The sequence below is a fragment of the Conger conger genome, chromosome 6, assembly GCF_963514075.1.
Source record: "Conger conger chromosome 6, fConCon1.1, whole genome shotgun sequence".
Lineage (NCBI taxonomy): Eukaryota > Metazoa > Chordata > Actinopteri > Anguilliformes > Congridae > Conger > Conger conger.
The window spans coordinates 45,292,063-45,307,610 of NC_083765.1; the positions used below are offsets into that span (position 1 = coordinate 45,292,063).

The 15,548-nt window shown below is 42.6% G+C and overlaps 1 protein-coding gene and 1 pseudogene across 1 annotated transcript in view; both read left to right on the forward strand.

The window, feature by feature from the left end:
* Positions 1-10,829, forward strand: LOC133131568 (uncharacterized protein K02A2.6-like; annotated as a pseudogene).
* The window catches only part of LOC133130073 (adhesion G protein-coupled receptor G3-like), a 23,418-nt gene continuing 18,644 nt past the window's right edge, over positions 10,775-15,548 (forward strand). Inside the window, exons 1-5 of the mRNA XM_061244318.1 lie at positions 10,775-11,003; positions 11,297-11,432; positions 11,739-11,862; positions 13,849-13,968; positions 14,938-15,057. Of these exons, the coding sequence (XP_061100302.1) occupies positions 10,829-11,003; positions 11,297-11,432; positions 11,739-11,862; positions 13,849-13,968; positions 14,938-15,057 (675 nt within the window). The 5' untranslated portion in view covers positions 10,775-10,828. The remainder of the gene's footprint in view (positions 11,004-11,296; positions 11,433-11,738; positions 11,863-13,848; positions 13,969-14,937; positions 15,058-15,548) is intronic.

Below are 15,548 nucleotides of genomic sequence, written 5' to 3' on the forward strand. Positions count from 1 at the left end.
ATGGCTGTCACAGTTGGAACGGTGGCATCGTTTGACAGCAAGTTGCAGAGCTGGGAAGAGTACTGCGAGATCTTGACTCATTTCTTCCTGGCAAACGAAATTGATGACCCAGAAAAGAGGAGAGCTGTGCTACTGAGCTGTGTGGGCGCGCAGACCTACACGCTGATGAGGAACCTGCTGAGTCCGGAGCGACCAGGTGACCGTACAAATGATGAACTGGTAAGGTTGTTAACGAACCATTTCAACCCGAAGCCGAGTGTGATAGTTCAATGGTGGAAGTTCAACACCAGGGGCAGAAAGTCCGAGGAGAGTGTAATTGAGTATGTGGCTGAGCTACGGAAGCTAGCACAAGATTGCGACTTTGGAAATACTCTGACAGTGATGTTGCGAGACAGATTAGTCTGCGGAATAAACGATGACCGCATACAGCGGCGGCTGCTGTCGGAGGACGGCTTGACGTTTGATACGGCATGCACAAGCAATGGAAGCCGCAAATAAAGACATTAAAGATTTGAACAGCATGAGAGACAATGTTAAGTGGAACCGAGCCGCAGGTTCAGTATGCAAAGTGACAGATACGCGCACAAAGGAGCAGTTTGGACACGGAAAATGCTACAGGTGTGGAGGAATGAACCACATGGCAAAGGAATGCAGGTTTGCGGGAGAAAAGTGTCACAACTGTGGGAAAGTGGGACACATAAAAAGAGCCTGTAGGCCAAAACCTGTTGATAGAGGAAAAAGGATAGGTTACAAAAAGCCGAAAGGGGGAGAGAAAAACAAGTAGTAGTGATGATGTTTTGACTATTTACAAAATAAATAGTACTGAAACGACTATGTATAAGGTAAAGGAAGAGATTCATTCCCAAAGAAGAGCTGATCAAAACAGAACTAAACATAAATGACAAAAGTGTAACCTATGAGGTAGACACTGGTTGTGGATTGACCATAATGTCAAGGAGAGCATTCCACAACTTATGGTCGGATGTACAGGAGCCTAAACTAATGAAGTGTAAGTTAAACCTAAGGACAAACGGTGGTCATAAGGTAAAAGTTCTGGGTACATCAAAACTAACAGTGGGATACCAAAGTATTTCCAAGGTGTTACCAGTAGTTGTAGTCAAAGGCTCAGGTCCAAATCTAGTTGGGAGGGGATGGATAAAAGCTCTCATGATACCAATAGACTGGCAACAAGTACACAAAATGGAGGATAGAGTGGCTTCACTACAGGAAGTTCTCGCTAAACATGAAACAGTGTTCAAGGATGAGCTAGGTCTGCTAAAGGGATTCACTGCTAAAATACATGTTGCCCGGGATGCCACCCCTTGCTTTTATAAGCCCAGATCAGTACCTTCGCGTTGAAGAAAAAAGTAGAACGTGAACTTGAGAGACTGGAGGCTGCAGAAATAATAGAACCAGTGAAATTCTTAGATTGGGCTGCACCCATAGTTCTCGTCTTAAAACCAGACAGTGAAGTGAGGATCTGTGGCGACTATAAGTTAACAGTAAACAAAGTGTCTCCACTAGAGGAATACCCCATTCCATGTTTGGAAGATCTATTAGCTTCTTTGAATGGAGGAGAGAAGTACAGTAAGCTAGATATGAGCCACGCTTACCAACAGTTAGTTCTAGATGAGGATTCCAGAAAATATGTGACAGTGAATACACACAGGGGACTGTTCAGATATACAAGGTTACCTTTTGGAGTAAGCTCCAGTCCAGCCATATTCCAGCGTACCATGGAGGGGGTGCTACGGGGAATAAAAAATGTAGCTGTGTATTTAGATGACATACTTCTGACAGGAAAGGATGATGAGGACCACATCCACACACTAGAGCTAGTTTTACAGCGACTAGAGCAGTCAGGCTTATGCTTAAAACGGAGCAAATGCAGATTCACGGAAAAGGAAGTGACATTCCTGGGACATCGTGTGGACGCCAAAGGACTTCACACAGTACCAGCAAAGGTGAAAGCAGTGCAGGAAGTGTCAGCACCTACTTCAGTGACTGAGCTGAAAGCCTACTTGGGACCTACAAGTTCCTGCCAAATCTATCAACCTTCTTGGCACCGCTGTACCAGTTGCTGAGGAAAGATGAACCATGGACTTGGGGGCCAGGGCAGGAAAAAGCCTTCGCTAAGTCCAAGGAACTGCTACAGTCAAGCAGTGTATTAGCACATTATGATGAGGACAAAGAGCTCATATTAGCTTGTGACGCTTCACCATACGGAGTGGGAGCTGTCCTAGCCCACCGTATGCCAGACGGAGCAGAGAAACCGATCGGGTTTATGTCACGAACGCTCAATGCTGCAGAAAAGAACTATTCCCAGTTGGATAAAGAGGGTTTAGCTGTTATTTTCGGAGTCGAGCGTTTTCATAAGTATCTTTATGGGAGAAAGTTTGTGATTTGTACAGATCACAAGCCCTTGATAAGCTTACTAAACGAGATGAAAGCTGTTCCACAGATGGCGTCACAGAGAATCATGAGATGGGCTGTGCGGCTGAGAGCATATGAGTATGTCATCAGATACAGAGCGGGCAAAGACAACGGCAAGGCTGATGGTCTTAGCCGCCTACCGCTTCCAGGGTGTCCTGAGGTGTCATCACAAGAGGAGCAAGTCATGATGATGGACCAGGATCACGGTCCGCCGTTGACGTCAGCAAAGCTGCAAAAATGGACAACAAAAGATCCCATACTCTCCAGGGTACGTGAGTATATCCTGAGAGGATGGCCGGATAACCATGACACAGACTTTAATCCTTATCGACAGAGGCGATGCGAGCTGAGTGTGCAAGATGGCTGTGTGTTGTGGGGAGCCCGAGACGTCATACCAGAGCGAGGCCGAGCTCGAATGCTGGAGGAATTACACCAGTCACACCCAGGCATGAGCCGCATGAAAGGTTTGGCAAGAGGTTACATGTGGTGGCCTCACATGGACACCGATATTGAGAATACGGTAAAGTCATGCACTACATGTCAGGAACACAGGAAGGCTCCCGCGAGTGCACCACTTCATCCGTAGGAGTGGCCTGAGAAGCCGTGGAGAAGACTCCACATTGACTACGCAGGTCCCTTCTTGGGTAAAATGTTCCTAGTAATCGTAGATGCATATTCAAAATGGTTGGATGTTTTCCCAGTCAACGCATCTACCACTGCAGTAACTGTAAACTGTTTGAGGAAACGTTTCAGCACACATGGTATTCCTGAGATGATAGTGTCTGACAATGCTCAGAGTTTTGTCAGTGAACACATGAAAGAGTTCATGTCTAGGAACGGGATCACACACGTCACGTCAGCGCCATACCACCCCTCATCTAATGGTCTAGCAGAGAGGGCGGTACAAACCTTCAAAGAACTGATGAAGAAAAGTACAGGTGATACAGTAGAAACAAAGGTGGATCGGGCTTTGTTCAGCTACAGAATCACTCCACAGTCAACCACTGGATTGTCACCAGCTGAGATGATGATGGGGAGAAAGCTGAGGTGTACCTTGGACTTGATTCACCCTGACTTAAAACAGAAAGTAGAGTCAAAACAAACAAGTCAGAAAAACTACCATGACAGACATGCAAAACATCGCAGTTTCGAAAAAGGTGACTCCATCTATACGAAGAACTTTGGATTTGAACCTAAATGGGTACCAGGTCTAATACAGGAGCTAACAGGGCCAGTTTCATATACTGTGTTGCTGGGCGATGGAAGAGTGGTCAGGCGACACGTCAATCAGCTGTTCAGCAGGCAGGAGAAGGATCTCCCTGCGCCCGCTCCTACAACTATAGATGAGGAGGACATTCTGAAACCCAGTCCACCAGCAGCTGAAGTACTGGAGGACACTGAGGGGGACACCGATGGGTTGCGCCGTTCAAAAAGGGACAAACGGCCTCCATGCCGTTTGAGGGATTATACATCATGAAGGAGATGCCTTCATGGGCAAGAATGCGCCCTTATCTCCTTAGGTCGTGTGGTAGTCCACCCACACTAACCTCCCAGGATCACAAAGAACTGTGGGGGGGAATAAATGTTATAAAAAAATAAATTAAAAAAAAGAGAGACAAAGATACATGTACAAGAAATGTTGATTGTATGGTGTTAGTTACATAAAGTTGCATAAAGAAAAACAAATGTTTAAATGTTACTTGCTAAGACTTAAGTTGAAAAGTCAGTATTGGTTGTTTTTGTTTTGTTTATGATGGTGCGGGTGAACTAAAAAAGAGGAAAATCAAAAGCTAAGAAGGGAGGGATGTTATAGAGTGCAATTACATGCCTTCTCCTATAGAGGGACCCTAGGTTAGGTTAGTCAACCCGGGCCCCGATGTTGGAGTGCAGAAGAAGAAATAGGTAGCCAGCAAGTCTGTATTTGCCACAAATGTTGTTCTCCTAAATAAAGAGTGAACACCATTGAAGCTGGTGTCTGTTGCATAAATATCTATATGAAGATACTACACATATCTAAAAATTCCTCATCCCTGCAACAGCTTCTGTCAATTTGTGAGACCACATATTTGTGCCCTGTTGAAAAACCAGCTGCAGTTTTACAATGGTTCAGGTGGTTTTTGAGCCATGTGTTCGACACTTCCAGCTGGTCATAGCTAGTTAGAATAAGCAGGTGGTCAACTAATAGACAATCTGTCTATATATGCTGGTCAGCCAGTGAACAGCTGGTTGACCAGTTAAAAGTGTTGAAAACACATCTTAAACCTGCATGTCCAGTTTAGGCTGTTTTAAGATGAAATCTTCAGCAAGGCAAGCATATCCCCTGCTGCACAACCCACCAGAATTGCTTTTTTGCATTGCTGTCCCCCGGATGATCCACACAGTTAATATGCTGATGGAAACCACAGGTGCCTGATTGAGCCGTTTGATTATCCACAGGGACCTCATGCTCCCTGGGTAACTCGGAACAGCTCTTTTTACTTAAATCCAATTTCAGGTTTTATGAGGGTTCCGGGTTTTACTCAGTGCAGTTATCCAGGCGTAATGTACCATTCAGGAGACCCAAGTGCAGACCAGGGGATATTCAGAAATTGTTGTTTATTTACAGTCTGATATCAAAAGCCAGCAATCCAGTATAAACAATTCCAAAATCGAGATGCCAAAGAATAGAAGGAAACAGTCCAAGGTCAAAAATCCAGATGTTCAGAAAGGCAAAGTTCCAAAGGTGCAGGGCAAGAGCATAGTGAAAAGAATAACATAATAAATAATAATAATAAGATAATAAATGTTTTAGTTTTTTTTTAAATGTAAGGAATATAGATCAACATTCTGAAAAGATACCTACTGAGACTGGGGCATAAATACACTGGGGGATAAAACAAACTAGGCGAGGCATGGGAATGAGAATGATCTAACAAATAATCAGGTGAGAAACATGAAAGGGCAATAATATAATAACGAGGGATGTACGAAGACGCGGACTGGATTAACAAAGACACACATATAATACAAACGGCTCCGGACTAGGGAGTAGACAATTGCTCAGAGTTAAGGAACATAGTGATGGGGAGAGCAGGTGCAAATACTTCACTGAATTAAGGCAGGCAATTTAGAGATAGGACAGAGAGTCGGAGTTATAGAGCCGTATGGAAATAGATCAAGTTTATCTGTTAGTTACATGATTCAATTATAATTACCCAAAACTAGTGACAGTTAGTTAGACAGAAAAATACTGTGTTAATATAATTAGTACTGACAAAGTCTATGTTAGTCATGAGTAGATTAGTGCTATCTACAAACCTGAATGAAGGAAAAGCAGGAAATAAGAGAAAATGAGACTAAGAAGGAATCGTGGGAAACCGGAAAATTCCGAAACCACCCGAATAGTGAACTACATGAAGACACAAACATCACAGGGGAAGATAAGTGCAATGAATATGAATGTAAACAGAAAACCGGACATGATAATGAAAAATAATAACAATACTCACTAACAGACAACGCTGACAGTTGGTAACACCAGGTGACTGAAATTACTGAGTTAGTTGGATAACAATGCTGATTATAACCCAGAACAGCAATTTATTTTTTTTACTTCAATCCATTTTCTAAGGTTCTGGGGTTTACTCAGTGCAGTTATCCAGGCGAGGGACTATAAAACAGGGACTATGATGCAGCATTTCCTGCTTGTGTTTCAGCCTTATGGGAGAATAAAACTGGAGTGTGGTGCACTGTGGTGTGCTCTCAGGAGTACAGGGGCAGGGGGTGCAGACACACCAACTCTGTCAAGGGGGTATTTCACCTGGATAACTCCACTGAGTAAATCCAGGTCAGCTCTTTTTTTTCACTTCATTTACTACTACTTCAGGAGGGGGCCTGTTTTTTTTTGCTCCAGCTAACTCAGTAATTCTGCTTGGTGGGTTTTACTCAGTGCAGTTATCCAGCTAACTCAGTAATCCTGCTTGGTGGGTTTTACTCAGTGCAGTTATCCAACTAACTCAGTAATCCTGCTTTGTGAGTTTCACTCAGTGCAGTTATCCAGCTAACTCAGTAATCCTGCTTTGTGGGTTTCACTCAGTGCAGTTATCCGGCTAACTCAGTAATCCTGCTTTGGGATATAGGCCCCTGGTCTCACTGTAGCTAACTGTGTTTTGCTCTCTCAGGACTCCCAGACATGGCAAGCACAGGCAAGCAAAGGATTATTGCGTCATACCCCAGGTTTCTAGCTAGACACACCATTCCCAGCTAGCCTAAAATGCTTTCACAATGTTACTGGAATGTTTTGTCAATTTTAGAACATTTCCACTGCACTACATTACATTAATGGAATTTGGCAGATGCTCTCGACATACAGTTGATTGGACTAAGCAAGAGACAGTCCTCCCCTGGAGCAATGTAGGGTTAAGGGCCTTGCTCAAGGGCCCAACGGCTGTGTGGATCTTATTGTGGCTACACCGGGGATCGAACCACCGACCTTGCGGGGCCCAGTCATATTTCCTCCTACCTCTCTGGTCGCTCCTACCAGGTGACTTGGAGGGGCGCAGTCTCCGACCCTCAACCCCTACGAACTGGAGTCCCGCAGGGCTCGGTTCTTGGGCCTCTCCTCGCTATACACCATGTCTCTTGGTTCTGTTATCTCTTCCCACGGCTTTTCTTATCACTCCTACGCTGATGACACCCAACTCTTCATTTCCTTCCCCCCCGACACCCAAATCACCACACAGATCTCTGCCTGCTTGGCTGATATCTCTGCGTGGATGACTTCCCATCACCTGAAGCTCAACCTTGCCAAAACTGAGCTTCTCTACATCCCTGCTAAGTCCTCTCCGTCAATCGACCTCTCATTGACTGTTGAGGACCTTGTAGTTTCCTCCTCCCGTACGGCAAAGAATCTTGGGGTGACTCTTGATAACTGCCTCACCCTGGCTCCACAAGTATCCTCCACTGCCAGAACCTGCAGGTTCTTTCTGTATAATATACGCCGTATCCGTCATCTTCTGACTGAGAAAGCCACCCAGCTCCTAGTCCAGGCGCTCGTCATTTCCCACCTGGATTACTGCAACTCCCTCCTAGCCGGTCTCCCAGCGTGTGCCATCAAGCCCCTCCAGCTGGTCCAGAATGCTGCAGCCCGCCTGATCACCAATCAGCCCAGGTCGGCTCATGTCACCCCGCTTCTCATTGGCCTCCACTGGCTTCCCATTGCCGCACGCATCCGTTTCAAGGCCCTAGTGTTGGCATTTCAGGCTGCTAAGGGGACTGCCCCACCTTACATACAATCCCTGATCACTCCCTACTCCCCAGCTAGACCACTCCGGTCTGCCAGCTCTGGTCGACTTACAGTTCCCTCTCTACGTGCACCTGGCGGTCGAGCTGCACGTTCACGCCTGTTTTCCGTTCTGGTTCCTCAGTGGTGGAATGACCTGCCTACCACTGTCAGAACAGCAGAATCCCTCCCCCTATTTCGACGCAGACTCAAAACCCACCTTTTCAAACTCTACCTTAGTCCTCCCTCCTGATTTCCCCTGCCCCTCCTTTCTGATATCCCTATCCTTGTCTAACCCCCCCCCAAAAAAAATAAAATAAAATAAAATAAAATTTCTGATGACAACTATCTTTAGAACAGCATTTCCTGTGTATTTTGCTAGTTTCTGGATGTGATGCTCTGACTTATGGTAGAACCTATGCACTTGTAAGTCGCTTTGGATTAAAAGCATCTGCCAAATGACTAAAATGTAAATGTAAATTACATTACGTGAATTTTGATTTGCATACCTCAGTAAGTTGAGGCATCAGCCTTCAAAGAACAGTTGTCTTTCAGTTGTATGCACCCAACACCATGGCTGTGGTGGTGCTGACATGTATTTTTGTCTTTCTGCTATCACTTCTTCCGTCTGGACACCAAAGTGAGTTTATATTTATTTCGATTTTGACCTACCATCCGCTGTGCTGTGGTTAAATTGTTAAATAACTGTCCAGCTGTATAATGATTGCCTAGAATAAAATTAAATGAATGTAACTTAAAGACGATAAATAGCACATTTCATATCCTGAAAAATAAATATCCCAATAGTTGTACATTTGAATGTCCAAATCTGTCCATTTTACTTTACAGACTAATCAAATAATTTTTTGTGATGCAGTTCAATGTATTTTCTCTGTGTTTACTTACATTGTAAGTCACTAAATTGACTCTTATCACTCTTTAGCAACTTCAGGACGGTGAGTTGTTGGTTTAAGTAGACTAATTATTTTCCTCTTTTCCTTTCTTTTTTCCCCACTTCTTTTCTTTAGACACTGAATCAACATTTGATCTAGATTCTTGGTAGGATTGCTTTTAGCTTTTGCTTTTTGTGTCTTCCTGACAGTATTGGCAGCACAGTCGAATGGACACCTTCAAAGTTGGTTTGCAATGTCAGTTCAGTGGCAACAGTGGAAACACTACTTAAAACATTCTCTACTGGTTCCATTGCAGCCATCACCATCATCAATAAATCTAACAGCCTACTGTTGTGTTTTGCTTGCTCACTTTACATTGGATATTGACAGCTTTGATGTTTTCATTAGATTAACAACGATGCTGTGGTTCAGTTGTTACCAGCTAATTTAGCTAGCTAGCTAGCCCCGGTCTCATAATTATTATGAGAGACCGGGGCTAGCTAGCTAAATTACAGACTGTGATGACGTAGCTGAATTGAATAGCCACTCACTTTATAATTTGTATGGAGTTAAATGAGAAAAAACGCGCAGAACAACTACATTTCCCATTAAAATCAATTCACTATATCGAGAAATGAACCTCGGCGATTCTCTAACTTTGACGCTACAGTGGATGGCTGATGGTGACTGCTGACGTTACAGTTTAGAACCGGAATTTACAGAGGAATAATTGTGTGAGCAAGATGGACAAGGGGTCCAGGAGGGCAACTAAGCAACAAGTGAGTAAATATCTAGCTAACAAGCTGTATCAAAATCGTGGCTGTGGATACTTCTTCTAATTAAAGCATCTATTGTGCAGAAGACTTTGGTTGTACTGCAGAATGTAGAAAGGGTTTGATTGAAAATATTATTGGTAGTGATGGTTGTCCTTGTAACTGTAAGGTTGTATTTCTTCATCAAATACAAAATAGCTTGTCCTCTAACTCAGCCAAAGCTGTCCATCCTATCGCTCTGGCTAGCCAAGGTAGGTTCCTGTGATATTTGTATGGTAATGTTGACATATTTTCTGGGAGTGTCATGTGATCGCCTGGATGGGTGGCCGCCCATAAGCCTGTTCACGGGTGGAGTTTGAGCGCCCATTACCTTCTGGGAAACACAGGCTGGAGATTCAAGTGAAAATGTGACGTCACTGGACTTGTTTGTTTTGATAAATTTTGCCCCATATTTAGGAAACGGCTACACTGACGATGATTTTAAAAATGCCTACACACATAACTGAAACTGAAAAAAGCGTGACAATGCTCTTTTAAATGATTCCAATTACTCATTCAGCTACATGCATTTAACTGCATTAAAGCACAGAATATAGGCCCCAGTTGTTGTTTAGACAACACAAATAACACATCTCATTTTATATTCACATTATGTGCTAACCTACAGCCCTAATTTGGCAAATATAATCGAGATCTGAGGCTGGAATAAAAGCCAGTATACACACGACCCTGTATGGCACTCAGTATGAGACCACTGCTTTAACAACTCTGATTGTGAGTCTGTGTCTGTGTGCGCAGCATCTACTCTTGATGGGAACGAAGATGGGAGTGAAGATGGGAGTGACGATAGGAGTGACCATAGAAGTGACGATAGGAGTGACCATAGGAGTGACCATAGGAGTGACGATAGGAGTGACGATAGGAGTGGCCATAGGAGTGATGATAGGAGTGACCATAGGAGTGATGATAGGAGTGACCATAGGAGTGACGATAGGAGTGACGATAGGAGTGACCATAGGAGTGACCATAGGAGTGATGATAGGAGTGATGATAGGAGTGACCATAGGAGTGACGATAGGAGTGACGATAGGAGTGACCATAGGAGTGACCATAGGAGTGATGATAGGAGTGACCATAGGAGTGATGATAGGAGTGACCATAGGAGTGATGATAGGAGTGATGATAGGAGTGACCATAGGAGTGACGATAGGAGTGACCATAGGAGTGATGATAGGAGTGACCATAGGAGTGATGATAGGAGTGACCATAGGAGTGATGATAGGAGTGATGATAGGAGTGACCATAGGAGTGACGATAGGAGTGACCATAGGAGTGATGATAGGAGTGACCATAGGAGTGATGATAGGAGTGACCATAGGAGTGATGATAGGAGTGATGATAGGAGTGACCATAGGAGTGATGATGGGAGTGAAAATAGGAGTGACGATGAGAACGATGAAGGCACGATAATGACAACAGGGACGACAACGGCGACGACAACAGGGACGAAAATGGGGACGACAACAGGGCCGAAAATGGGGACGACAACAGGGACGACCATGGGGATGACAACAGGGACGGCGGTGGGGACGGGGAAGAGGACGGGGACGACAATACGGACAATGATGGAAACTGAAGAATCAAGTGAGTTTATTTATTTTTCATTTTGACCTACCATGAGCTGTGTTGTGCAAAATGTGTGAAATTACTTGTTAACTATCCAGCTGTATAATTAGTGCAAAGAAAAACAGGAACTTAATGTAACATAAAAACTTAACATTTTATATTCAGAACATTTAAATGTCCCAATTTGCTCAATTTTCCATACAGACTAATACAATATTTTTGTTGTGAAGCAGATCAATGTATCTTGTGTTTACTTACATTGTAAGTCGCTAAATGATGCAATGTAACATTTAGTTTCCCCACTGTTCTAGCATCCTCTTCAGCCTTCTGTAAGACTTTTGATCAACCTTTGAAAACTTGCAGTGAAGAAAGGATAAATGAGTTATTTAATTGCTATGAAAATGGAAAAAGTACCTCTGAAAAAATATATTTAGACAATGTTGAGAGGTGAGTTTACGTACAAGCTAATTATTTTCCTTACTATAGTTCTGACTGAGTCTGACTGCTGATTATTACTGTTGAAAATCTTTCCTAATGTCCAACGTGTCATCAACATTTTGTCTCAATTCTAGGTACTATTGCATTTAGGATCAGAATCACAGCGTCTAGTTTATATGCAATTTTGAGATGTAATCCTTTCAGTTTACTGAAATCCTATCCAAAAAAGTTTTTAAACACTGGGCTCTGATGATTGCATTAGTTTGGATACTGGCTTACGATCTCACATTAGCTTTTTATGTCTCCTTGTGACAGTGTAATTGGCTGCATAGTCAAAGGGAAGACTCCGATGTCAAACATCCAGCATTTCAGAGGTTCAATGGCAAAACACCAGCGAAAGAATTTAACTGATCATCAGCGTGGTATCCCCTCAATGCAAGTGAGTACAGGGCTTTATCCTCTTTGCTGTTGCCATCACTCTGATTCAAGTCATTATTGGCCTCATCTTTCCAGAACTCTGCTGGCCCTTTTAGGTACTTCTTAGCAAACTGTTTGAATCGTGCTACGTAGCCTCTGTAAATCTGTTAAATCAGGGGTGTCAAACTGAATCCCTAAGGGGCCGCAGTATCTGCTGGTTTTTGAGGTTTCCTTTCAATCAACTGTCAATTAAGGCCTCCAGAACAAGGAGTGTCAATTCTTTAGCCAATCAATGACTTAAATGCACCACAGGTTCTGAGAACAACCCGAAAACCAGCAGACACTGCCGGTGTTAAATGAAGTCTTCTGCAGAGAGTAGTCACCGACATATCCACGCCTGTCTTCTGAAGAGTGTTTCTGATCTATCAGACAGGTGTTTGTTTTAATTAATTATGCTGAGAATTCTTCGGTCATCAACTGTTGAGGTCTTCCATGGCCATGGCCAGCTCCTTTGAAATTACTGAGCTCATCGGTGCTCTTTCTTCTTAATGATGTTCCAAACTGTTTATTTGCTGGAAGAATCAGCTGGTAGGTTGCTCCAAACATAACCGAGAACTTGCCACAGTTCTTATGCAGACTTTGGCTCTCTCACTTTCTTTTAGCCATCCAGATAATCCCAGACTGCCATGATACATTTTTTAACTGAAAAGTGGTCTATTGCTTAATATGTTACTTTTCTTTATTTAATGAAATAATGGTGATGTGCTGCCAGGCCTGTATTGCAGCCATTGCACTGCATATTTTGGGGACTATTTGCCTTCAGTCTGGTCTTCAGCAAGTGAAATGCATGTGTCAGTTGGATTGAGGTCAGGTGATTGACTTGGCCAGTCAAGAACATTCCACAGGGTCTAGGGTCCTCATCGCACTTGTCCGATGATGTTCGATTTGCACTTTGTTGTACGTCACTCTGGATAAGAGCGTCTGCTAAATGCCTGTAATATAATGTCATATAACCTATAGGAGAGTGTTCTTTATCTGTTGAACAGTTACAAATGGATGTTTCTTCACCATTCAAAGGATTCTTCTGTCATCCACTACATTGTTGTCGAGCAGGTCATTTGCCATTGCTGAGCTCACCAGTGCGTTATTGCTTCTTAACAATGTACCAAACTTATGATTTTTCAGCCTAATGATGTTTCTCATGTAGAGACAACAACAACAGACCCCAAATGCAGATGGCCCTCCTCGAATCAACTCCATACCTTTTCTTGGCTCTTTTATCAATGAACTAATGATGAAACTTAACACCTGTCCAAGAAACATTTGAGCAGTTCCCTATTACTTTTAGGACCTAAAATTGGGGGGACTATGTATAACAATAGCAGCAATTTGTACACTGTTCACCCAGTATGGATGTAAAAAACCCTAAGTAAAGTTTTAACAGGTCAACTGTTTGACTACACAGCAAAAACAACAGAAATGTGTCACTGTCCAAATACTTATGGACTGCACTGTATAAGGAACAGACAAAATGGCAGACAGGTGAGCGTCATGTGACAGTCAGAAATGCTCGATTTTTAAATGGGAGGCAAATTTGTGCGCATAACTGGTGCTGTATGTTTACTTCCGTGTGCTGGAGAGTGAGAGAGAAAGAAGGCCAAGTGAGCTGTTGTTTGTGTTCACATACACTCAGTGAGCAATTTATTAGGTATTTATTAGACTTATTTTTTAGATTTCTACTACTGTAGCCTATGCACTTAGAGTTATGATCCCTTGTGTGGTCAGAGATTCTCTTCTGCATATCACTGTTGTAATGTGTGATGTTTTTGTGTTACTCTCACCTTCCTGTCAGCTTTGACCAGAGTGTATGTCAGTGAGTGTATGACTTGTTAAGCTCAGGGTATTAAAATGGAAATGCAAATATGTGACGATCATGAATATGATATGGCTAATAAATAAATATTATGAAGTAGAATGCAAAGTTGCTACGGCATGCGCTCTATTTCAGGGGAATAAGGAAACAGATGATGTTCATGTGCAAATTCCTCAAGAAGCCCTCCGTGCAGCCATTGGGAGCGATGATGAAGTTAACTCTGCCATTATCTGGTTTAAAGGAGGCCTGTTCCCGGTAAAGTACAAAATACCTCCCCCATTTACAGGTGCAACTGCAGCAAGAATACTTACATTGCTAACCCATCATTATTTTATTCATTAGATTTTTATACTTGCCTTACTTTGTAAATGCATGTAAATTATTTATTAAACATATTCATTTTCGTTATTTATTAAACATAAAATAGCCAAAGATTGCTTGCTATAACTAGCTAGTCGATTGCTAGCCACACACAAACTTTATTTAAATTGTCCGACCATAAACCATGTGAACGCGTACCAGTCGGTAACTGCAGTAAAACTTTGTTCCAAGTTGCAGATTTGTGAGGGGTTTTACTTGGTGCAGTTATTCAGCTAACTCAGTAATCCTGCTTTATGATACAGGCCCCAGGAATGTCTATGGCTGATGTTGGACAGATTCCATCTATATACAAACCACAGTCATAGATCACTGGCAGCTGTGGATATTTATGTAGCCATCTAAACCAGGGTTTCAGTTTCCTGTTATCCTTCTTAAGTTCTTAATAATATATCCTTAGGGTTTTTCAAGGTTGAAAGTGTCAATCCATAATTTTTCAATATTAAAAAAAAGACACGTTTTACACTTTGTCGTGATGGCATTTTGTAGCAATATTGATTCAACATGTTTGCGTTCTCAAATTGCACTAGATTTTCAATGGAACTCACCACAGATGTTCCACCAAAACTGAACAAAATGAAGAATAGACACTTTAAAGGTGTGAGGTCATTCTGATATAGGCATTACTCTTGGTTATTAGGTCACACGATCAACATAAAACCGCTAATTTACCATTTAAATCTCCAGGTGGATTGTGTGAGTGAATCTCTTCAGGAAATGTGCAGCCATGATAATGTGTCCAAATGAAAGCCACCCTAGTTGGAAAAGTATGCAAATGTCATGTCATGTTGTTGTTGTTGATGTGTTTCCTCTGTGTAATTGTAATCTGACTGTTCCCGGTGTCAGGTACACGAGGCAAACAGCTCGCTCCTGAATGATCGCGTATTAGCCATTGAATTGGGCAAGGCGGTTTCCGGCCTCACAAGAAGAGTCAACATCACTTTTTTCCACCAAAATTCATCATTGGTAAGTAGCAACATTGTAAGCATGTTGCTTTTGCAGGAACCCTTTATTATGTGTTTCTTTTACAAGCAAAACTCATTGTTATTCTGTCTGAATTCAGAACAATAGACTACCAGCAAACAGATATATCAGGGATAATCCAATACATGGTTGATGTAGCAAGCTAAGGGTTGATAACACACGGGCAGTCCAGACAAAAGGAGAATCCAAAATCTCAAACCAATGAGCCAAACAGAGTCCAAACACAATGGGTCAAATCAGAACAAAAGAGAAATAACACTGAAGAACATGGTCAGGACGCATAACAATCTGGCAACAAAAGACAGAAACAAAGGTTAAATAAACAAGCACAAAAACGAGAAACAGGTGGAATCATATAAGGAGTGAAAAGGCAGAGACATGAAACGAGACACAGGTGAAATTAATGAATGAAAAGAACCACCGGGAAACAGACTATGGTGTGCACAGAGGGTAACAATACACAGAAACGCTAA